Consider the following 25,948-nt stretch of genomic DNA (forward strand, 5'->3'; position numbering starts at 1 on the left):
AAATATGTACGTGCGGATCAAACTCTGGTGAGCAAAATTGAGTTTTTCTACTAAAAAATCAGCAATAACCTGTTTTAATAATATAGATATTTATTAAAACATTGTAGTTGTACTTTTAAAGTTAACTAAAAAAGACGAAACTGAGTTGTAAAATCATCTTAGTAGATAATAGTATAGTTTTTTTTTTTGTTCTTTTTGACGACATTCTCTAAAAGCAATAAAATTATATAAGGCAGCTATGTGTTGATCAACACGAGTTTACTGTTGGAAAAGTCTGTACTGCAGAGGTTTATATATATACACACATATGGTTCTACGATATGATTTACGAAAATCCTACACGAGAAAGAAAATTTGAGCACGATGAAAAAGTCTTTATACCAAAGCTGTGCTTCATCTCACCCACCTAAGCACACAAAAGAAAACATGTCTGTTAGTGTTCGAACAAGAACACTGAATAACGAAAAACACACATAGAAACCTTAAAATGTGTTTGTGTTATAGTAAATCATCAGGCATAAGTACATGTTCCAAGGAAATGGAGAAATGATCAGAGGAAGAAGCAGGAAAAAGTATTTACCAGGGTGGCGGGCGAGATGGAAGGTGACAGAGCTCGAAGATTCAGACAGATTTTAACTTGAGCTGGTCGTTGGGCTAGTGCCAAAGGTTGAAGAGGGTGCAACTGAAGCTGGCATTTGTTGAGAACCTCCTTCAGCCCAAAAACTCTCAGATATCGGGGAATACGGCCTTGTCACTTTGTTCTTCACCAATGCCTAAATCAAATAACCAAAACATGTATATTCTGAATATTTGTTTTAACCAAAGGGTGACATTATTGTTGATTAAATGTGAAAGAAAAAAAAAAGAAACTCTAACCCTTGAATCATTTTGCCCGTACAAGTTAATGGCTTTATCGATGGCCGAGTAAACGTCCAAGGCCTGCTTCGTGTTGGGACTGCATTTGACAACACGGACTTGTTCCTTCGAATCATTTGGCTTTGATTTCAGATAGAGAATAAGCCGCGAAGGTGGAGAGTTAGGCTGGTCCTTTTTCCCCTCAGTCAGTTCCATAAACACAAGATCAGTCCATAGAACGTCCCACTGTATGGAGCACGCATCTTTGGCCGGGATGAACTTTCTTTGACCCATTATGTTGGACGGTTGCTAGAAAACAAGTAAAACGTTGCTAATGTCAAAGAGGATTTCTTGGCTAGAAACCGAGGACGAACACTAGACCAATTAGACCTTATGCATACACTGCGAAGAGTAAGAGGTTATAGTGTGACTCACTTGTAGCAATATTACTCTTCGATGTGTGATCATTAGAACTTTTCCTTTTGGTAGGATGAAATGACTTTCATAAGCGTCTGTCAATGCAAACTTCCCACGTACTTTGAACAGGTCGACCTGACCAAGGAATGATCCAGATTCTGCCAACTGCAATATGACCTGTAAGTGCAAAAGTTAGACGAATGAATCTTTGCATACGTACCATCATCACGAATAAATCCATTCCTCATCAGAACGAAAAAAACTAGTGGAATACAGTTTGAAAAGATTCATGAGTACAAATTTGCACCTGCCCCTGTGCTCTGTATTCGTTGTAAGGACGAAGCAGACTATCAGCGCCAACAGCTCTTGGAAGTCTCCGGCGAAGAAGTTGTTCATCTGAAGTGATTGCTGCTGCTATCTTCATCCTCATGGCATTTGCACCCTCAGTGGTCTTCGACAGAAGATCCAGAACTCCACTCACAGGTTGGGCAGCAGCACCGATAATTCCTTTCCCAAAACCTGAGACAAATCCTTCGACACCAGAAGATTTTGCACCTTCGAGAGGCTTTGTCAATATGCCTGTGACTCCCCTAAACAGGCCTTTCGCTAGAGCTCCACCTCCTTCTCTGATAATATCGCCAAAGTCCTCAACACCTTTGTTATCCTGTCAAATGTCAGTCAACACTTGTATAAGAAGCCATTGGAACGTTCCAGTCTTAAATGGACAATCTCCACATATTAGGTGAACAGATGATAGGCAAATTGTATTTGTTTATGTTGCGTCTACATGAAACAGCAACATGCAGGAGCAAAATCATAGCCAGGAACGAACCTGTCTCTGTCGACTTTGGATGAATTTTTTATCCATTGACAGCGCAGCAATGCCTTGACTCATATGGCCAAGAGCGCTGCTTGCATTGCCAAGAATATCAACACCTGAGAGCAACTGAAGAGGGTGGCCAAGGAGGTCTTTCTTTACGTTCCTAATAGCACTATTGATCATAGTACTTTTCCGCATGGATATGTTCTCGTTAAATCTTTCACTTATGCGTACCTGGTTTCAAGATAGGTAAAATTAATAAAGAAATACATATGAATATTCGTCTGGGTTGGGCTGGAAGTGCAGTATTTCCAGTAGTTGGGACATCGACAAATCAAATTTTACAAGTTGTGAAAACTCGTCGACTATAATCATTATAGTGATCCTACGAGTGAAACGTAACCACGGATTGTCATAAACTAATTAATGGGTGTTGGCCAATTGATCCAGAGTCGTGTAGATACCACATACTAATCCCTGGATGTACATACTAGTAGGCTAACTATGATAAATTGTTTCCTAATAGGCTAATCGGTGAAACACAGACGTCCCTATTGTTAGTTACCGTCAATCAGTTAGTATGGAAAACTTACTGGCATGTTTTCTGTATTCCCAAGAGCAGTCATCAGGGATGACCAAAAGCCAAGCACTCCCCTCGGCCTTTGACTTGGAGACATGGCCATAGATACTTTAAATCTAACTTCTGAGATATCAAGAACTCTGCAATTTTGGAAGGATGTAACCATATAGGTAAGTGTCAATGCATGGACTCATTTAGTAAATAGCATATATATATAAGAAAGCGGTGTGTACATACCCGATTTGAATGAATGGATCAACTGATACAGCCGTTGACTCAGAATTGGATAGCCTACTCAAGTTGGATTGCTGAATCATCTCATGAATGCGCCAGATTATAGGTTCATGGATGTTAACCAGAAAGGCAGTATTTTCACGTCCGTGGAAACCTATATACGGGTAGACACGGAGATCGAGACCAGCATTCGATTGCAAAGTAACAGAAAACTTCAGAATGCAGTCAGCGTTATCTCCAGTTTTCTGTGGTCTGAACAGAACCGGCATTGGAGCCAATGGTAATTGGTTATCCACTTGTATTCCTTGCATCCTTAGCTTGAACCTGTAAAAAATTAGCGTTCAACATTAGTGCAGCGTGCTTGGTTTTATAACTGATAAGCGTGAAGACGGTGACCACTATTGTCGAATTAGACATGAATTTAGTACGGTCAGAACAACTACAGTGGTGAAATAGAATGCTCTGTAAAATAAAGCTACAACTTAAGAACCTGATAAACTCACCTGCTAAGCCCAGAGCCCAAGCCGGTTGAGTATGCCACAAAGAGGTTTTGCACTGACATGTACAATATTTCCTCCGGAGCATGATCGATTACGGAGATTCCAAGCTCAGCGAGCTCAACAATCACATGAAACTCAGACTCTTCTGAGGCCAGAAGTTGAGATTGCTGAGACCCACCAGATAAATCTGACAAAGATGATGCTGGAAGTCTTCTGCTTATGCTTGACGTAGGTTCAACTGCTGGCATCCAGTCACTGATTCTCACAATGTTCTTTTTGTCTTCCTTTACAATAGTAACTCGTATGGGTCTGGTAGGTCCAGTCTCAGTTCGTGGTGGATGATCACCAATCTTATCAATATCATATTTTTCCGATTTAGAAGGATCATTGCCATCAACAAGAAGTTCAAATAGATGTCGTCTACCAAGATCTTCCCAATAAAACGAAGCAGCTGCGTTAGGAGGAAGAAATTGCCAAGATTCACTGACACCACCCACTTGGCGATAGCGAATAGGAAGAAACATGGAACGGTTCTCGATCCTAGGAGAGTGGATTCACATCACAGAGAATACAAAACGAAATCGTCAGATATCCTTAGTGGAAAAAAAAAACGTAAATATAGTAGAGTGAACACAAACTTGGATTCAGCCAATAGGATGCATCATCGTATTAAAATAATTTCATGCAGGTTCCATGGATTACTTTATTCACAAAACTGATAATGGGTTTCAAAGAAAAGATTTGGCAGCAAGTTTTTAAATCATAAATGCAAATATGATCTGGCAGCTAGAAAATGTACCATCAATATCCAAGTAAACAGTAAAGTAACATTAGAAAATAAACAACTCATCTGGAACTGGAAGACAGTTGAAGCATGTGTAATTTACCTATAAGGACCGGAGACAGAGTTTGGCCTAAAAATAACTTCGTAACGTGAGTTTTTTGTCCCGCTTCTGACTTGTACTCTTAGCTGCAATTGCTCAGTCCCATCTTCTCTTCCGACAGGGACACGCATTATACCTTCACTAAAGACACTGAATGGTGTGCTCCACCTATATCCCTTCACTCGTAACTGAAAATGTCCCATCCGCCGTAAGCACATTAATCATATTAAAATTAAGATACAGAAATCTGAAGGTATTTCACATACTTTCAGCGACTCAATCCGGGTGGAAGACTGCCATCCAAAGAGCTTTGGAGGATCAGAAGGATTAATCCATTCTTCTGTCTGACAATCACATTGTTGAAGACAGATGCTCATACCCACCCTGTTGATGAATAACGTGTGTGGCTGGAAATGAATAACCTGAAAGCAAATGTATAATTGGGAGTAAGATAACAAAAGGGACTCAGTATTAAGCACTGATCCGCCTCTAGTTTATCTTGATATAATAAACCACGGAGAGGAGTCTAATATCATAGCATGTACATTTTTTAAGGAAACAGGAGAGAAAAACAAAGGCTAAGTAAGTATTGTTTTGCCAAGCTAACTAACCCGTAAGAGTTTTCACGCCCAAATAACATTTTAATAAATAGACACCAACACATAAAACACTGTTTATGAGCACGAATTTGACTTCAGACAAGTAATTTATACAGATACACCAGCAATGAGAAAACAGAAAAATCTCACGGAAGTGATATCTGACCTTTGTTCTGTCCGATGTCATATTCAATACTGCTGAGAGTTTGTAGTAAGAGAAATCTGAGCAGAAAGCGTTTACATCTATGCGTTCCTGGAAAAGGATTCGTAGTTAATGAAAGGAGAGAAAGTTGCTAGTCACACAACCAATTAAAGAAAATGACGACACGGCCGCACAGCTAGGAGGAAATTCTTTGCACAGAAGTGTGTCAGAAATGGTTCTCGTACAATAAAGCAAAGTCCAGCAATTTCAAGCCATAGCTTTAAGACAATCTTTTAATATTTAGCAACTCACCTTCTTCTCAAGTTCAAGTAGAGAAATTCCAGGACTGTAGATCTCAGAATCCCGAGCTGCAACAGCAATACCAATTCGTGGGGAAACATAAGAATCCTTCTGAGATGGAAACAGCACGACGCCACTACGACCAGCTGATTCTTGTGGAGAAAGCATGCTAGGCAAAGGACTAGTATCCTGGATAACCTCAAGCACTCGGACATTTTTCCTCTGTTGTCTTCTCTCCATCGAAAATGCAGGAATTTTCTTAAAAGATTTGGAGGCCCTAGACAAACAAGGGGAGCCAGCTTCCGCATTTTCTGATGGTTCAATCTCCACCACTCTATAGCCTAGAGGAAGATATGAATCATTTGTAATCCAATATGGTACAAAGAACCTTATAGTCTTAGGTGCAGCCCCGGTTTCTCCAACATCACGTTCTATACTTACACGCAGTCTCCTGAAACGCAGAGAAAGAGTATGATGTGGCAAAATATTATCATGAATGTATAGTATCGAGGTTATAACAGAGAAAAAAAAACGTCCACATTTGATAATTCTCAGCATGATAAGATTTCTTCAATAAATTAAATTCAGCTACGGACTGGCTCCTCCTAAAGATACTGATGAAATATTATTCTGGAACAAATAACGATTTTGTAACGTGACCCTTAATGGTCAAGAGCCGTAAAAACAGCTGTTAACCATTGTTTTCTTTTTAAAGAAACAATGCACATATTCATGTATCTGACGTATTAGGCGGAGTTAACAAAACTAAGAATTCCAGGCAGAACGAGAAATGAAAAAGAAAGAGTGACAAACCTTTTGCTCTGTTGATGGACGAACCAAAAGGATGACACACTGTCACTTGAAGATAGATCTAAAACAGGAATAGGATCCTACAAAAGAAATTCAGATTTAGTAACGAATTGAGAACTTTTTCCAATGTGAGTAGATTCTTCTGTAGAATATCAAAGCCAACCTTTTCCAACGCCCAGCCACCATGGACAGCTAGTGTAAGATACACAGGTCTCTGAATATCTGCTGAATATACGTGAGAAATCTTCCTTGAAGATACTACACCATGTTGTCTCTCAAGATATGTGCCTTCTTTTGTTTTTTCCCACACTGTGAATTTGACTGGGCAAGGAAGTCTATTTTCTAGCTTCAAAGGAGAACTAACAGAAATTTTCCAATCATAAACAGGTGTATTAAGGTCTGTATGAAGAACTGACGCATCTGCTCCCACGCTGAGCCAAAATGGCTTACTTCCTGTAGAGGGCTGGCAGCAGAAAAGCATATCTTTCTTCTCAAGCTGGTTTAGTTTCAAAGCAAAAGTAGATGCTCTGCTGCTTTGCTTGAACGTTTGCTGCCGAGTAAGCAAACCTTGATCAACAAATGGTTGATCTTTTCCACAACCAGAACTCACGGCGATGCAACTACCCCATGCATAAGAAAGATCGTCAACCCTTGGCCGGACATGTAGGCACTGTTCATTATCTTTTGATAAACATCCCCATGGTAAAACATAGGACGATTTACAGACAACCAAAGCATTATGATTGCTCGCTCCTGAAGAGGTATTCTGATCAGATGATATGCATATCTCTAAATTGACATCTAAATCATTTGTAACTGTTGCTAAACATCTGAATGTTGCGTGCTTTCTTCCGTTTCTCATAGAAACTTCCATTGCAATAAAATCGTTTTGTAGTGATTTCGGAGCAACAGAGAGCGGAAGCAACGAGCGAATGCTATGCCATGAGTCATCAGGCCTAACTCCAATCCAGAAACCAGTGTCTCTGTCAACAAAATCCTTACTTTCCATATTTCTTAGTGTGTTGGGGACTGTAGTCTTCTCGAAATAAGATGTTGAGACAAGCAAGCATCCGTTGTCATGTATATCTTCGACATTCTTCATATCATTTCAAATGAGAAATAGCAACATATGTTAGAGAAGCTTGAAAAATACGTTAAACTACCTTTATATAAATGAAAAACAGCTAACCTTTCTCTGAAGCGTATAAGAACTAATATTCTCAGCATCACTTGACTGATATAGCGACCTTACTGAAGCTACTTTTCTAAGTGTATTTTCCCCATGTCCAACAGGAAATGAAAGCGACCCGACCACCTCTCCTGCATTAGTTAATAGCTTACTCTCATGTAACAGACTGGACAATCTACTCAAATGAACAATAAACAATGCCAATTCACTCTAGAAAAGAATGATAAAACAGACAAAAAAGGACAGCTTAATTGATGGTTATGCATGACGAACAGGTCGAAGTAAATAAACGGAAGAAGTCATTGAATTTAACCTTTTCCGGCTTTAGCAGCAAGGTTTGTCACTTCAACCTCCAATCTGGCCAATCCCTAAAACAATCAAATCGAAAAAGACTACAAATATGAGATAAGTTCCAAAATCATGCCAATTGTTTTAACTTCAAAAAGGAATTTTTCAAACCGATATAGCTTGTACTACTAGGCATCTGAATCAGAGCGAACATAGGGAAGCAACTAGCTTTATATATTGTTTCAATCTAATGTTAATTCTAGGCTAAATTCGCTTGTGATACCGCAAGTTTGAAGGAACAGAGAAGATGATCAATAATGGAAGCAGAAAATTAAATGTTTCCTAATATACTACCTTCTTTGGGATTTCAAATATGAAAAGTTCATTCCACTTGGAGATGCATTCCATCAAGTCATTGACAACTGCAGTGGAAGGCTTTACACACTTTGTCCTAGCACTTTGAGGAAAAAGCTTTTGTGGTTCTGCACCCTGACTATCAACAACAAGGCGCAGGGTGCAAAAGAAATTGTGACTGTTGCCATCATCGACAATATGCAAACCCTTCACAAAAAAGTGAAAGTACCATCTTAACCATAAAGCTTTCTAATACGCTACAATAAAAATTCCCAATGACGGATGCTTTCGTATATGTACCTTAGCCTCCAGAATCTGTACAGTCATGTAATTGCGTGCTTCCCTAGAACTGTCTGAAACATTTAACCTATTGGAAAACCTTGGAGGTGGAACCCACACAGAAGTATTTTCATCGTGACACAATTTTACAACTACATCTGAGTTCTCCTCCAGCTTTTTCAGATATATGTCACGGCCGAGTTTATTCTCTACCACAATGGTCTGAAAATCATCTTCGTCAAGAGCTGACAAAGCCGAAAGATCCCCACTCTCACGAGAGACACCTGATTCCTGCACCACAGCGGACATATATGCTTTCACGAAGAAAATATATATTTTCGCGAAGAAATAGAGACTAAAGAACAAGGTACCTCGTTCATTTTGGCCGCTCTTTCTTCAAGTTCTAGTTGCCTTCTCCATGAAACAACGGCGTCACCAAGGGTTTCAATGTTTGCAGCACTAACGTTTATGTTCAAAATGTTAGTAGCAGCAACTCGCAGACGTTTTCCTGGCTTCGATGATTGACTCAAGGAAGTATCATATGTTTCCAACCTTCAAAACGAAAGCGAGAAGTCAAAATATTATTCCAGTTTTATCTCCCAGTTAAGTCTCATTATTATATTTACTTGAATATTCCATCAAATGGCTCCAGAAGAGGCTCCCACGCTTCCAACTGTGGGTTAAATGTTGAAGCTGCGACTGAGGCAACGAGTACTGCATTCATGGCCTCAGGACGACCATGAGTTGCTAGCTTGATATTAGTGACAGTTGTGTCAAAGAGAGGAGTCATCTGGAAGAATTCAGAACAGGATAGAGATGTAAACATTGCGTTTGAACAAATTGGATAGTAAATTTGACCATATAACATACCATCCCATGTAAGCCGTCTAGAAGTGTCAGAGAGAAGCACCTCAGCTTAATTTCTGCATTTATATTTTCCTGTGTCTTCGGCTTTGCGGATTCTCCAATAGCGAAAGCCATCCGACTTGGAGGCCTTTTCAGATCAGAACGTGCAAGAAAAGTGCATGCCTACACAAGATATCAGCAGCTATCAGGATTGGGACATACTTTTCTCTGTGTGAGTACTTAAGCAATTGGATAGTAGCTGGTTCACAAAACCCAGAAGTTCCTACAGTTCAATAATGACAATACAAAGCCTTCACATAGTAAGAGACAAAGCACCAAGGTTAAACAGGTTGTCCAACCTGATTGTCAACTTTCCAAATGCTCCAGCATTGAGAAGACTTTGAACTTGAAGATCTTGAAACAGAAGCTTCGTAAATGTTGGCTTGGTTAACAAAATCAATCCTTGGACAACAGAACGAATCCACATGTGGCTCCACATCAAATTTAGAAATAACGCATCCTAGAGAAACATAGCCGGGAGGCGCAACAGGAAACCAGCAAAAAACTTCATCCAAGCCCTTCCCCACAATATGTGCAGCTTTAGTGAAGTGAACAGGTTTTGCAGCAATCTCAGAGTCATCTGCTTTAAAAAGTATTCCAAGTGCTGGTGGTTCCAACCTAATGAGAGAAGAAGAAAATCATAGATTATTGACATTAATGTAAGAAAACAGGTCATTTACTGTAGCTAATCTAAAAACCAAAATTAAAATTGAAGTTAAAAATTTACTGACCCTTCAGTTATGCTATCACCCAATATGGCAAAACCAGGACGTGGTACAGGCCTCCATATTGAGATAGGTCTACGAAGATCACCACCCTTGTCCCACCAGATTCTCTCAAAGTTAGGAGTTGAAACATGATAACTCGATGGCTTAGAAATAGACCTGAGTACGTCCCAGCCTGATGAATTTCCAGTCTGATCATTTGTTTGCTCGCTTTGAGAGCCATTTGTAGATGATGGGTCACATAATGGATATGTTTTCAACTGAAGGGGATTCCAAAGAAGACAATGACTGAGGCCACAACTATATTGTTTGGAGGGAGCCTCAGTTGAGGAGTGAGCATAGAATGATCCAAGAACATTATCAGCGCGCCACATGCTAAATCCAGACTCAATTAATGAACTGGAGGGGACGGTGTATATGCACTCAGAGAAACTGCTGGAAGATACAAGGTCAGATCTTAGACAATAAACAATGTGATCTGGTGGTGGCTCACTTCCTAAATTTGCAACACACCCCATAGCAGTATATCCTGCAGGAGCTACAGGCATCCAGAGGGAGCACTCATTGCTATCAGGAGAATGTTGACCATTACCCTCTTTTAAACCTTGAATAACAGAGAACAGGCCAATACAATTAAACCCAATCGGCTTCCGCACGCGCCCATATGTATTACTTACTGCCATTACTGCTTGTGTAGGAGGAATTGCCCTGAAAGGAAAATTTTCAAGGGATTTAATATCATAATGCAGCTTTACCTTCTAGAAGAAGAAAACATATGTACACTGAAGTGAGCACTTCTTAAGCAATTGTAAGCACTGACACATATCAAATGAAAAAGAGGCTGCATGTTACACCCAAGTATCCGTTAGTTAAAGCTCCAATACGATAAGAGCTTGGTTATTTCTGTTACGGAAACGATTTGCCATGAATTTTATGGACGGAGTTCAATGCTATTGATGACTGAACAAACACATTCAGGATGAAACATAAGGTTTTATCCTCCAAGAGAATTATTTTGGTTGAGTATATTAGATACACAAAACATTTACTATAATCATTGAAAGCTCTGTTGTGCGGATGAAAATATCAAGATATACATGTAACCAGATAAGCCACTAATAATATTACCTTGATGTCACACAGTCTCCCAATATAACATAGTTCGAAGGAGCCTGCGGCCTCCAAATTGTGAGGTTGTTACCCGGTCCATTTTCTGCGCGCATCCCCAAAAGAAAATAGTCAATAGAGTAATTATCTGATACAGTCGGTTAACAAGGTAGACAAATAATAGATCATATGGCCAGACTAAAAAAGTGCACCTAACGTAACTGATGCCATACCTTTCGGTGAAACCCAAATCCTGTGGAAGTTGGTGCATGAAGCTAAAGGAATAGCATTTCCAGATTGTATGGCTCCAGTTACTTGGCTCTGGAGATTCAGCAGGAGAGATAGAGCACTCAAGGAAAGGTGCATGTATATGTCAGTTGACGTCAAGGACATATTTGTTTTCTCTTTGACAGAAGTGTAACCCCCAGAAATATCGACTGGATCAAGAATGATAAGACCAGAACCAGTTTCAACCACCAGGTTCTTAAGCAAGGCCCGAACCCAAATGTCATTTTCTTTTGAGGCGTACCTGTTGAAAACAATAGCAAAAATACATCAACAATGTAACAAAAACTTTAGATCCGTTCACAACAAAGGAAAAAAATGCTTGTTTTCAACGTCATAGACAAGATGGAGTCGACGTCAAGCAAACGTATTTGTATCATGGAAATATTGTGTTGTAAAATGTGCTCGAACCTAACTGTCCAGAACTTTCATGTATGAAAAAATGTTGATAAACATTAATCACTGATACTTAAATTTGGACAAAGCTGCACTTACATAAAATTAAAATCCAATTTAACTCGCAAAAGCTTTTCTACAGCAGAGGAGTCATCCAGGGAGGATTTTGTACCATCAAAGAATGTGAACTCGGGAGCAACAACCTGTACAAAAACAAGCTATGATATTGACAAATACAGCAAAACAAAAAAAGAAAAATCCAGTTTCATTAATCAGCTAGGACAGTAATTGACAACTTATGAAAGATGGCGGCTGAAAGAAGTTGCGGAACCCTCCACATAAAACAAATCTTATGAGCCAAAAAAGAACATCGAAGAAACACCAGAATTACGGAATAATGATTTAAAATAAGTAAGAGAAAAAATGTAAAGTCTAATAGTTTTTGATCAAATATGATTTACCTTATCCAACTCGCCCTATAAAATATGCGCTCAAAACTATTTAAACAGGTAAAAAGAAAGGCTCTAGGAAACCTACCTGAGCTTCAAAGGTAAAACTCTGGCCAGACTTCAAATCGGATTGACGAATATCTGAGACATCTGATGGTTTGTACGCATTGCTCAGCACATTCTCAGAATTAGATTTGGCATTTTCTAACATTGAGATATCAACACCATCTTCTGGGGAAAATAAGCAGCTGCTATCGTTACTCAAGTAAATGCACTTGCTCAGAAGCGACCCATTCTGCCACAGAAGAAAAAGAAACAGAAAAGAAGCAGCTATTAAAATTAATTGGAAAAGGAGAATGTGACGCAATAATTACAACAAAACAAAGAATCCTTCTCCGCTTCACGCTATAAGCGCTCGGAAAAGAAATTCACTCTGCCAAGTGATTATTTTAAAATTACAAAAGGATGTATTTAATATAAGATATATAAAGAGAAAAGAGTTTCTACCTTAATTTTTACATTCACGAACCGCAACGTTTTTCCATGACCAACGATTATGATAGGTTCTAATCTTCCTGAGTTTAAATCCTTCTCTCCTTGTTCACTCAACGAGATTACCTTTCCACATCCATCATAAGTATACTCATCAACCCCCAGTGAATCTGCTACTAACTGTCTACATGGGGACAAGTGCACGACATCTTCAATCTGTTTATAGAGAGCCTCAGAGAGAACTATGCCACTACATCTAGTGATTGGATCATTTGTTGGATCCAATGTTTCGTCTCTTCCTGTTATTGCACGTAAAGCTGGAACAAAAAATTCACCAACCGCAAGGAGGAAGTCAGGAACAGCAAGGATACGAGGTTGTTGAACCCGTAAAACACATGACTGAGAGGACGCTCGCCATCTATAATCCATCAGCAGCATCGTTGAACATGGTGCGTCAAAATCAAGAACTGCCCTAGAGTTGGCCCGCTTAAAACTTCCCTTTTTAAGGGAAAAGGGTAAAGATTCAGAAGAAGCTTGCTTGGATGTATCAACCGATGAGCCAAGCATCAGTCGCATTTCAGGCTTTGTGTTAGGACGGATGTCTAGAACAGAAACTTTAGGAACCGAGACATACAAATCTGTCTCAGACAGTGACGTCATCCTGTAGGATACCCATAATCCTTCAAGCTGTTAAATCAAAGTGAATGGCAAATTTGTTTTTAGATATCTGGTACATTTTTTAGGGGCAAAATCTATAAGAAAATAGAATGATCAGGCTCAGAAGCACGTACCGCAACATGAGCTAACGGTGACTCTTCATTAACACCATTACGCAACTCAAGAAGAGCATAATTGATATCAACGGCCAGTATAGTTACTGTACGTGACATTATCGTCTGACTATTCAGGTTCACTTTGTCAACCAGTATCCGCATTTGATCTTTGGGGCCAGAACTATTACCACGGAAATCTGGAGGAAGCTTTGCGTCCTCAAACAAATTCATGGTTGTGCAACTTACAATAATATCATATTCTTTGTCAGACATCACACCATGCAAGAAATCAATCTGCACGGCAAACAGCAAGCTATCCCTTTACAATAATAACATTTATAAGTATAGTCATCACTAATCTATCAATATCAGGAAGCCAAGACAAAAAACATACAAACTTATTTAGTTTAGAGTATCGGTTCTTGACTCCAGAAGTAAATATTTGGGTTCTTTAAACGTATAGAGAAGAAGAAATCCAATACCTTGATCTCAATTGAAAGTGTTGGTACTTTCTTAAAAACATCTCGTAGGCTGCGCCGTACAAAAATGTCCAATCCCTGGCCTTCATGTATCATTGGTTTCCCGATTGAACCATTTATGCCTACTGACATGTTTAGTCCAAGAATCTTACAACAAAAAGACAATGGAAACAATCAGCAGGCTAGTGTTTTCATCCACACGTTAAACAAAAGTGTTTCATATTTATTCTAATATATATGAACCTTTGCATGAAGAACATCTACACGTACAGCACTAGGATCTTTCTCCGGACACCCATGCCAGCTTATTTCATTTGATACCTCCAGCTGACCAAGGTCAAGTTGTATGTAACTGCAGCCAATAGAAGTGTGTTGAGATTTTATCAACATTCAGAGAAAGATAAAAGTAAATCTTTTGGAGATTCAGTAACAAAAAGGTAAATATGTTGCAGACCTCAAGCTTTCTTTAGAGCTACAAGATAAAGACTATATTACGCAAACAATTTTGATGGCAACGACTAGACTAGCGTTAGAGAGCTATATAACCGAAGTGTTGACATACCTAATACGTTACTGATAGCATAGGACATCAAATAATAAACCGCATCATTTATACTTACTCTTTGCTCAGAGAATCTTTAGGGACAACAATTATTGGAGTGTCTAACGAAAGGTCTAGTTTCAGCGCAGTAGCACCATCCATCTCATATTTCTTGATTAGCCACTCAAAGCCTCCCACTTTGTCAACAAGCTTAATGACTTCTTCTGTATGAGGAGTGGCAAGTCCCATGAAGTACGCTGTAACCTGAAAACCATTTCATTGGCTTGGTCAATACTAAAATGAGTCCAAAGAAGAGCATTTAAGTTTCGGTTGCACTTTAAATAAACTGGGTAAGAAAAGGTTATTGATCATGGCACCTCTTGAACAAATCTGTAGAGGAATACGATGCGGACAGCTGACAGTCTACCAGATAAGCTATAATCATATCCTTCATAGTCATCATCGCCAGCACTATATGAATTGAATTTGAACTGCAGAGTAAAAGAGGAAGTGAGCAGATTCACAACGAAAAAAAGCAAGATAAGGCCGTCAGCGTTTTACCTTGATAAGAGACTCAACACCAGGATCACGTATGTCACAGAGCCAACTCCAGCAGTTTCCAGAGTCTAACGACTTGTCACAGAGTTTAAAATTACCTAGGGTCCCTTCTATTGAAAGAGAGCTCGGGTGAACCTTGAAAAATAAACAAATTTAACAAAAAACAGTTACCTAAAACAGACTTTCTATGAAACTGATTCGCTTTGCTTATAACATTTTAGAGAACCAACTGCAGATCTAACTTTTAGAAACTCAGTTTCAAGAGTTTCAATAGTATCATTAACAAACTGATTTTCTTGTCCTATGGTATGGGGCCATGATTAAGAGTAACTAGAAACAAAATCAAATACGTCTAATAAGATGCCTCAGGCCAATATTTATTACCTTAATGTCCAACACAAATCGTTCCTGTACAAACATCGCAAGCTGAGAACCATCCTCCTTGTTGAGAAACACAGTCACACTATCAACATTCATGTTCAGGTAAAACACTACACGGTCCTTGCCGTATCCAAGTAATCCTTCAATGCGTCCACCATCATCATTTGTTTCTTTCTCCATATCAGATTTCTCAAACGCCACAGTGTTGGTATCTTTATCATTTTCCACATATGTTGCAGCGCTCAAGTCAAATCCAAAACCAATTAGAGCAACTACAGTCGGTCTGCTGCAAAAGAACTCCAGTTTTGACATGCGAATGCTCATCTGAAATTGATTTCAAGCAAAACTTAGCGAAGTCGAGAAGGTATATTTGCCACACTAAGCTGACCTCACATGGTCTTAGATTACATACATGTGTGTCGATTCCATTATAATCGGGGGAGCTGGAGTTCCTCGTCAAGAAAACAACTGATACGAAATCAGAAAATTCACCACCCTGCACCTCATAAAATACCTCATCGCAAAGGCCTTTTCCCTGAGATGTATCTTTTTCATGAAAACCACCTTCAGCATCCTCGAGTCCTGCATGTTCATCAGAGTCCATCAGCATGCTGCACTGAATCATATCCATATCCGGAGTACCTGGTTCTGTAGGAGACAGAAACTCTGCCAAAGCATCAGTGAAGGCATCTTCATCATCTGCATGTCTTACAGACATCTCCTTGTCATAAGAATCACATCTTGGTGAGTCTTGTATGTCTTCGTTCTTCAGGACAGAGTAAGCCAAATACCGAGGACTGCCTGACTGCTGATGCTGAAGTTCATCTTTGATTTGCAGAGAGTGCAACTTCGTCCTAACGGTTAAGCCATTCTCTGAACTTATCATATTGACCTGCAAAGCAAACACAAACCTGCCTCTATCAAACTAGTATATTGTATAGTAGCTACACGGAGAGATAAAAAAGCTTGAAAAGGTATTAAAAGGCACATCAGGAATGGTAACCCTGTAAGCAGAAGAAATACAAATATCAAAACGGACATCTTAACAAGTGGCGTTCCTAAGCAATGCAACCTGATTTAGCGAATTGTACGACAAGAATTTTAATCATTTAATCAACTTTTATGAACAATGTCGTTTCTCTGTTTGTAGTTTCCGTCCATAACCATTATCTTAGCCAGGCTTAATGAATTAAAATATTATTTAATCAGAAACTAAATATCATGGCGTTAGGTTTTCTAAGCTTTGCACAACCAGTAAGCCTCATCTTTTCCCCTTCTTTCCTTAGTACCAACAAACGACGCAAATCACATACAGACAACTTCAGTATCAGCTTAATATGTCCGACAAACACAAACCTTTCCTCCGATAGCAAGAACTTTGAGAAGCAGAACCTCTTCAAGCTGCTCATCACATTCATCCTTGATCTGCAGGAGAATAGGATTTCAAAATTCAAGTAAAATATCAGGAAAAGTTGCTGTCACAGAATTTAAATATGATTTGTCAGCTCAAGCGACTATGAAATTTCTGATATACAGATAGCACACACATAAAATTAAGTGAAAACCTGACACAACTAACCTTCCCATACAAGTACAACTTCGTCTCAATTAAAGCACCATTAATAACAAGATCAGCAGCTTTCGAATTCCCGATCTGAGGTTCATGGAAGTCACCATCACCATCACTTGTATGACCAAGTACATCCCCCGACAGAGGAGCCTACAAAAGGACAAGACTTTTCAGCATCAACCAGACATGACCAGTGCAGAAAGAAAAGCCCAGGAAAAAAAAAGTTATGAGATTTTATAGATATACAGAAGCTTGATAGATAGCTTGGACAAGTCCTCTCAGCCATGCTGCCTTCTTCTCCCCCTGAAACTCTATGATCCAGGTGCTAGAAGATTCCAGGGCCTGAAGAATGCATAAGATCCGTGATTTGTAATGGAAATCACATATAACAATACAGCAAACAAAGCGATGCTGTAAAGGAATATCTGTGAACTGTTTTTTTCTAACTTCGAAAGCAACTTCAATAAAAGTAAAGTACAGAGAATCATCAACACTCTCAACCATCTTATTTCAGGTATGTACCGATTCAAGACTAAGCAATCATACCCAATTAGGAGTATATTTTAATCGCTGGACTCATAGACTTGCCAGTTCTTTTATGACTCCTATTATTTACAATTAGGTAGCTTAGCTTACCGTTTTAAGATTCGTTCCCCTTAGACCGACAGCAAGGCAGTATAGCGAACCACCAACATTTGCGGGCGGAACCTCGAATACTTGCCTGCCAGCCATGCTGCACATGCAAAGTTTCTAATTTAACCGTCTTCTATTAATACATGCAAAAACACTTTGTAGCAGGGAAGACTAACTCGAAGGTACAAAAAAAAAAGAGAAAGAGGGGTACATGAAAGAAAATAATGAGTGGAGAATAGCACAAACCATAAATAACGTTGATAATCAGGTGACCTCTCTGATTCAAATGCATACAGATATAAACCAGACAAAACAAGGTGACAAGGCTGCCAAGTAGCAACAGAGTTGCCAATTCCCTGAAACAATAGATTTCATACAGTCAAAGCCAATAAAGATAAATCAAGCTTGAAAAGTACATATACATACCTTCCAAACTAAGATTTTAGCGTCACTAGCAAGATCTGCAGGACTCCAAGGTTGGATTCCATCTGGAGTGTCATCAACAGGAGCTTGACTGTAGGTTTTCATAGCACCATACAAGATGTCGGACAGTTGCATGATCCTCATATATCTCGTTGGCGAGAAATGAACACCAATATTTGGCACTTGGATGGAAATTCTTGTGGATGGATAACTTGGGTGAGGTACTTTGATCTTCAAGAAGAGATATATGCGCGTGTCAAGTAGAAATGCCTCGTTTTAGCAATTGACACATGAATAGAAATGTCGCACAAGGTAAATACCTGATCAACAATAACTGCCATTCCACACCTATCAATAAGGGAATAAACGTTGTCCGCTTTCTCTAGAATGGGAGACAACATTGGCTGATTAGTGAAATCTTCCATGAGTAAACTGCAACCCCAGTTGTCAGATCCACAGTCGGTAAAGAAAGCGGCAATATCTCTTCCGGAAATGCAGAACCGAGAATATAAGTTTTGCCTTTGCTCCTCAGACCGAGTATCCTGCACTTGTACAAGAAGTATAAGAAAACAGAAGAGAACCACTACTAAAGTCGTATAGCAAGTCTGGAAACTTACCATGGTGGTTAGCGTAAAATTACCAAAATCCAAAAGGAAATGGCTACTGCATTTGGAAGATCCTGAAGCTCTCAAAGGGATTCTCACTTTTGGAGCATCAAGATCAATGTCAAGAGAAAATCTGACAAACCAAAGGAAAAGCATCAAGGAATCTGGTGAATATTTTGCTACTTGTACAAACTGATAAAGTATTTAGATCTAAATTCTAACAGACTATAATAAAATAGTTTTTGTTCCGTGCAAACAGCATCTCGCTTTAGTCACCACCAAATGGTCCAACTCTGATCTAAGGGACAATGGTAAAGAGAGATCCAAGTTAAATTTTTCTAACCTGCTTTGCTCCTCCAACACTATTTGAAGTTGTTCTTGAGCCCGTCGAGTCACTTCCTCTAGTTTCATCTGTAATAAAGAACGGTAAAAATAAAAATAAATGCTAAAGCCTAAAAGTCTGCGGATAGTAAACATACAGAACTCTATGACTGAGGAATTTCGTAAGGGTGCATAAATCAATGATATGAGTTACACGTCTTATTGTCACCACAACGAATATGCACTAAATCATTGTAATAAAAATTGCTACTGAACATTAGAACAGTACCTGAAGCGCAGCAGCAGTTTCCAGTGCAACAGTAGGGCTAACTGCGTTACTTCGCTTCACAAATTCCAAAACACGATCATAACTTTCAGTCCAGATCTGCAATACGAAATTACCAATTGTGCTCAAGACTTGAAATAAACAACTTGTGCTCCTTTGGCAGTAGCTGAATTTAGTACACCAAAGCTTGTATCGCTGGTGTTAAATGTTTGAGAAGCGTATCTCTCGTTATACTAAAATTCCGAACTTAGAAAAACATATGCACATGAGAGTTACAAGTACTTCGTAGTTTAAAATTATAACGATATATATCCATCCATTCTTTCCAAAAGGGAAGCACACAGTATATCGGAGCTTTAAGCTACAAAAACTTTATTCTAAGGTCCAGATCATTTACTATGCCAAATTTTCGGGAAACTACATTCAATGCCACCAGCTAGATATTAGATAGACACTGCTATATACTCGAGACGTATTTTACAGTTATACGACTAATATGCAGATCCTAAATACCCATGTTTCAAGAGCACACATATATGAACTGATTACCGTAGCGTGGCAAGGGGATATCGTGGCTGATAGCCTCCAATCAATGTTTTCTCCAATTGGAGATTTCACAAAACTAGCCATCAAGGCATTTGTCTTTCTCTCACTGGATACACTCTGCAAAGACAGAAGCATGACACACAGAGGGGAGCAGCGAAAGGTCAAATCTTCATTTATAGGCAGGAATATAGAATCTTATCACAAGGATTTGTGACCCTGGCCATAAGGTGAAATTTGAAAACAAACCTGTGCAAGGGAACCTTCTGGTGCAGATAAGCCATAGAACCTCAGTGATACATCACACTGAGTACTTCGATGTCTGAACTTTGTCGTCACATCGAGCTGCTCAAACCTACCACACATCACCTCAGTTTGGTTTACATCAACAATCCTAGCGGCTCCTTGACCAATTGATACCGTTACAAGAAAGTGAGTCATATTTTGCATGTCTTTTCCTGAATACAAATTCATGTCTTCGTCTGGCTGATGACTCAGTAACTTATTTATGGCCTTCCATTCTTCTTTAGTCAATCCTTCCTCCACCGATTTCGATCCCTCAGCCACACTATCGACCTCAGGCTCATCTTCAGCTTCTGTCCGCCTTCATGGAGATAGTAACGACAAATATTAATTAAAAAATATGGAATCTAGATGTGATGTTGCATTCATTGTTACGATAAGAATTTGAAAAGCCAAAAAGCAAGACAACCATATTCAGAAGGAAGCAACAGAATCCACTAACCAATTAAATGAGAACCAACCGCCCTTTTTCAGCTTTCTCTGCTCTGCTGCTTCTTTTGACTTCACAGATTCTACCTTTGCATGTGCAATCAACCTATTACGCCGATTCAACACATGGTCAGATAAGTCGGAAGGAGGAAAAGCACATAGACAGCACAGTGCCATTAAGAATCCCAATGAAAACAAAGAGGAAGAATGGCAAAGCTTGACCTTCTTATGAGAAAAAGTGGTATAATAAGACTATGTAATCAAACAGTAAGTCAAATATGTCTATAAACTTTCAGTATATTTGGAACTTGACCATAGTCATGTCAATAGCCAAATCAATCCAGAGATCAAGTGTCTTCGAGATGGATTCCGGTGGTATACATCACACGGTTGAATTTGACCACATGCTTTCCACTCAAAATGTGAGGATATAATTATTACCTCCACAAAAGAATCACTTTGGAATCAAGGTCCCTTTCGATTTCTCTCATCTCTGGGTTATTAGCATTTGATGACTGCTGGAGAAAATTGGTATACAGCTGAATATAACGCCGACGTAACTGGCAAAGGTGATGGATTCTATCCCAGGAAAATCGATAGCTGAAATGGGGTCAGTATATGAAAGACAGATCAAAATACAACATCATTCCACATATAGAATGCAGTATACTTTCCTAGAAGATGATCAACTATGCAAGACTAAAAACAAAATAGATTTTCTAGATAATTGATGTTTCTTTTCCTACTCTGTCAGTAAAATCCTGCAACGGAGATTTAAATGAAACGAGCACGTACCATAGTCTCTTTTGTTGCAAACTAGCTTGAGCAGCAAAGCGCCACCACAAACGTGGAGCCTCTGAAACAGGAACCATGGGCCTTAAATGTGAAATCTCAATATATGTTTTGTATCTTGAAACAACTTCGACTAGCTTTATCCAATCGTGATATTGTTCCTGGTAAGGGAAACATGGTAGACAACATACAACTGACTTAAGTCCAGCACCTCAAAAACAAAATCACTAAGCAGACGCAGTATCAAACTCTAACGGGTTACGGGTCTCAGAAGTACAAAGATGGTCAGTAGAAACCAAAACCCGATGGAAAATATTACAGCTAACACTGGAAGAAAACGAGAAACCTTTCCCCAGAAAAAAATTGAAACAACAATAAAAAGTACAGAAAATGGTACCTCTGTGATTGTCACGTTAACATCATTTATGTTAACTGACGCTCTTTCAAATGGAGTCTCCTGATTATTTCTCTCCTGATTTCCCAACCGGTGATACTTAAGAGATCCATTGATAGGGGACAATAGATATCGACGATTTAAGGCCCATTTCGACTTTCCGTTATGCTCAGTTTTCTCCTTTATGCCATCTTCAAACATCTGAACAAAGACAGCCAGTAGTTAAATACATAAAACCTCAAGGTACATTTGACTTGACTAATAATTTGACGAAAAACACAAAATAATCACCAAGTAAAAGGTGGACAAGAACAAACCTTTACCCACTCCTCGGTACTAATATAGTCCCATTGCTTCTCAATTTCCCAGGGAGAGCTATTAGAATCATGATACAGAGCAAGCCTTTCAAGCTGCAATGACTGTGACAGAGACCATGCTTTAGCCTAATTGTGTCTTTTCAAGTCAATAAGTAGTATAATTATCATTCAGCACACTTAGTTTTCAACCAACAGACCTTGTAACAAAGTATGAACTATGACACGCACTCTAATCGAGCACAAACATTAGAGAAAATAACTAACTGAATAGAGACAAAAGAACAATTAAAAATATTTTTTGAACTACGAATCAATTAAAAACTACTACCTCATTCTCTCATGTGAAACAAACGACATTTCCTTTAAAAAGTCTAATCGATGTTCTATCGTATTTCAAGCCTCTTTTACTTCGTATATGAGACCATAAAATGGGAAATATTGACTAAGATTTCTTAAGACATGGGACCACTAGATCTGAATCCCAATTATGAACCACAAGAGATCTCAAACGTCCATATGGAATCATAGATACTTATAGTCCAAACACACGATACTTTTTGTCAACTTTCAAGTTTCAACTGCTTCGCCCAATTGATAATAAAAGGTAAGAAACAAAGCTCACCTTACGCAGCTTATCCAAAGCACCGCTTGTGTCAAATGTCTCATTTCCTTCCTCATCCATTGTAACAGCTGCCAGCCTGGCCAAGGTGATGCCCGAAGCAAAGGGATGCCCTGGATTACTGGAGCAAATATTGTTGAAACAAGGAAAAAATTGATTAGCAAGTACTTCTGAGTCGTCTCCAATAAACACCAAAAACAATGACGTTACTAAAGAACACAAAAGATAGATATGGCTGTAAAAGCAGAACAGGGAAAATAAACAAAAAGACAAACAGCCACAAACCTGGTAGAATCCTCGTATCTAATATGCACATTGCTGATGGATACTTTAAGGTTGCCAATAATTGTGGCAATAAGCGAACCTAGCCAAGAATTTCCTGCTGGAGGCTGCAAAGAATAAGCATAAAAGAGCTACAAGTTATAACATATAACATAATTAGCATATGAGAAAACAATTTATCTAGTAACTAGCAAGGAGGGCATATATATCCTTCGTAAAAGATCATAAGGAATCTTCTAGTCTGATCAGGAAAGTTCCACGTCACTCAAACAGATAACCCGTAAAAGAAAATAAGAACGACAAAAAAAATTACAAAATAAGTTCAGTTCAGAAGCATACACTTCCCAGCTTAGATTTTGCTCTTGCTTCAAGAGTTGCCGACTCTGCTTCCTATTTGTAACAAACACGAGAATGGTAAATCAGAATATGTACAGTAAAAGACGAAAACTCATATCGATTATATTCAGAAGTATTCAGCCAGAAAAATTTAATACCTCGATCTGCTGAAGCTTGGTCTCTAGAAGCTTTTCCCTGTCTTCCTCCTAGTATGAAAATAGTTCAAGTAAAGTTGGTACCAACCAAAGTGAAAAGCTTAAAGGCGAGACAACGCAAACACAAATAAAAATTCCAAGAGAATACCTTTACTGTTCGGCCATCAGGGGCAGGATAAGCAAGAACAAAGACACGGTCGATCAAAACAATGACTGGCTCTTTTCCTAAACTTTTCCAAGGGACCTGAAACAAAGGTTTGTGAGTCAGTGACAAGTTCTAGATATGCTACCTAGCCATAATTACAGGAATTTCCTAACAAAAATAGCATTTGCTTCTTCAAATACAAGTCCACGTTCAGAAACCAGGGAGGATGTCACCCTGGCTGGTAATACCCATGACAATTGACTCCGTATCAAAAGCTTCAATATATACTACAAACAGAATCACACGCATTTCTATTTTTTTTTTTTAAATCCACATATTATGAAAGAGCGGTAAATACTTGATTAACAGAAAATGTAGGCCAGAATATATCCAGTTAAATCATATGGGACTTCCCTCTATTGAAGCATTTTTGCCTATAACTGATATCACGTTGACAATAAAAATTCTTCATAGCACATTTCTCTAGTTTCATAACTCCTTCGACACTGCTAATAGCCTTACAGTTCGATAATTCATGTGAAAAAGGCTAAAAAATTTCACTCTCTTCACTATTACCAACAAACATGTCCACAAACAAAACCATATCAATTACCAGCATTGCTATTTTACATCATTGCATAAGAGCATCACACATGCATACATTTCTGGTCATGTAAGCTAGCTAAGTCATCAATAAGTTGTTTTTCCTCTCTCTCTCTATATATCCTCAAAGTACTTGAGTAAGCATATATAGGAATTAGCATGTGAAGAAATATGATGCAAGTAACACCGGCAAGGATTTTCAATCCAAGCTCAAGTAACCAAACTTTCCAGAAAGAAATATGCTTATATCAGTTTACCGTATAGAATGGTCTGGACAAAAATCATCAAAAAAAAAAAAAAATCCATCAAGAGAAGAAGAAAAATAGCAACCTTTAAAGTAATGGTTCCGACAAAACCGGATTTGACAGCGACAGGGAGTTTCAGTGAATTCAGAGCCTCCGCCTTTAACTTCAAATCTTTAAGAACAACATCCCCTGAAAAGCAAGAAAGCTCAAACATCAGATAAGGGGAAGAACCAAAGTTAAACAACTGAGTACAAAGCCAAGGGATAACATCTCTACATATGTGAATTTCACCAGTGACCAGTAAACAAACAACTTCATATCCGAGATCATGAGCAGTCTTTTGCACATAAGAATTGTAAATACTCCAAAATTAATTTTTTTAAAAAAAAGGCCAACCTTTCCAGACACTAATCCGCAGAGCCTCTGTCGAGAGTCCATGCACATATTCACCCAGATACCTCCGAAGCAGATGTAGTACCTGAACAGCGAATTGTAAACTTGCAATTAATAGATACTCCATTTCATCAATTAAGCTGGACAATGAAACCGTTCACCAGTTATATTCTCATTTCAATGCAAAATATCAATTAATTAGTTCTCCACTAGCATCTGCGATTGGAACATCGAAATAGACCCAAAATAACCTTAAGCCTACTGAGCCGGCGAGAAGAACTAATTGTAATCCCCAAAATTAAAAAGAGAGGAGGGCTTACATGAGCTTCGAACATGGCGGCGAGAAATTAGCTAGGGGAGGGTGCGAAAAATGGTAAGGTCGTCTTCACGCGTGGTTTGGAGAATCGAGGATCATCGAGATCCGAGGAACGAACCAACTCAACATTGAAGAGAGGGAAAGCACGATCTTGAATTCCAAATCAAACGAGTATTCTTCAAAACCCAGCGATCGATCTAAGCAAAGAGAGTCAAGATATAGAGCGAGAGAGAGAGAGAGAGAGAGAGAGAGAGACGGTTCCGTTTCGGGGAGAGAGAGAGAGAGTCAGGGATGGATTTTTCAGGTAATATACGTGCCGGTCCTTACCAATTTGCTTTTTTGTTACAAGAAGAACTAGAATTTTATTATATCGCAGAAATTTAAATAAAGCAAAATTTTATACCCGTACGAAGAAGATAATACTGATAAGAAGAGAGGATGTGTTATTGAAGGAGAAGGATGGTGTGTTTACAAACGAACGCAAACGTTTGTATATAAAAAGAAATTTATTGTGCAAATAGTGCAGCAGGCCCCACATCTTTTTATATTTTCAACGAAAGCGGCTCATCTTTTCTTTTGTTTTTCGTAACACTCCCCCTTGGGGGCCGGTGTCACTATCCGCTCTCGCTTAACGTCTTTGTTGCCTCGTTAAAAACTTTTCTAGGAAAACCCTATGGAAAAAACCATAGTAAGGTAAAAAGAGTACAACTACGTAAGCTCCCCCTCGAATGAGCAGTCATAGATCTTTCTGATGACGCATTCCAATGTTGTGGATGTGTTTTCTGAATGCCGAAGTCGGAAGTGATTTTGTGAAGAGGTCAGCTGCATTGTCGCATGATTGGACATATCTTACTTCAATCTCTTTCTTCTTCACGAGCTCTTGAGTGTATGAGAA

The 25,948-nt window shown here is 38.9% G+C and overlaps 1 protein-coding gene across 3 annotated transcripts; it reads right to left on the bottom strand.

Annotated features, from left to right (window-relative positions):
* Window positions 1–209: 209 nt before the first annotated feature.
* On the bottom strand, window positions 210–25,342 carry LOC106404549. 3 transcript variants are annotated; one of them, XM_048761796.1, is made up of 63 exons: window positions 25,058–25,342; window positions 24,741–24,822; window positions 24,430–24,533; window positions 23,500–23,595; window positions 23,355–23,402; window positions 23,200–23,250; window positions 22,864–22,967; window positions 22,582–22,699; window positions 21,960–22,061; window positions 21,646–21,843; window positions 21,252–21,409; window positions 20,898–21,056; window positions 20,470–20,562; window positions 19,974–20,328; window positions 19,731–19,844; window positions 19,185–19,280; window positions 18,918–18,985; window positions 18,587–18,707; window positions 18,290–18,511; window positions 17,973–18,200; window positions 17,793–17,902; window positions 17,550–17,646; window positions 17,160–17,255; window positions 16,923–17,063; window positions 16,700–16,768; window positions 15,986–16,235; window positions 15,756–15,925; window positions 15,347–15,667; window positions 14,966–15,097; window positions 14,782–14,895; window positions 14,484–14,668; window positions 14,107–14,215; window positions 13,867–14,010; window positions 13,403–13,678; window positions 12,627–13,298; window positions 12,208–12,414; window positions 11,770–11,873; window positions 11,223–11,518; window positions 11,011–11,095; window positions 9,889–10,590; window positions 9,457–9,775; window positions 9,122–9,280; window positions 8,878–9,041; window positions 8,623–8,803; window positions 8,273–8,542; window positions 7,973–8,179; window positions 7,644–7,698; window positions 7,331–7,461; window positions 6,305–7,237; window positions 6,145–6,221; window positions 5,344–5,782; window positions 5,056–5,142; window positions 4,557–4,712; window positions 4,294–4,478; window positions 3,410–3,946; window positions 2,910–3,230; window positions 2,686–2,812; window positions 2,105–2,326; window positions 1,580–1,936; window positions 1,291–1,449; window positions 877–1,164; window positions 581–773; window positions 210–406 (listed from the first exon to the last, which is right to left on the bottom strand). In XM_048761796.1, exons 1-62 carry the CDS (start codon window positions 25,070–25,072, stop codon window positions 633–635), a joined length of 12,327 nt encoding a protein of 4,108 aa, XP_048617753.1. In that variant the 5' UTR covers window positions 25,073–25,342; the 3' UTR covers window positions 210–406; window positions 581–632. The 3 variants fall into 3 exon arrangements, with proteins under 3 accessions (XP_048617753.1, XP_048617752.1, XP_048617751.1); XM_048761795.1 differs by having other exon boundaries at window positions 15,756–16,235; window positions 20,485–20,562; XM_048761794.1 differs by having other exon boundaries at window positions 15,756–16,235.
* Between the last annotated feature and the right edge of the window lie 606 nt (window positions 25,343–25,948).

Source organism: Brassica napus, chromosome C6 (genome assembly GCF_020379485.1).
Source record: "Brassica napus cultivar Da-Ae chromosome C6, Da-Ae, whole genome shotgun sequence".
NCBI lineage: Eukaryota > Viridiplantae > Streptophyta > Magnoliopsida > Brassicales > Brassicaceae > Brassica > Brassica napus.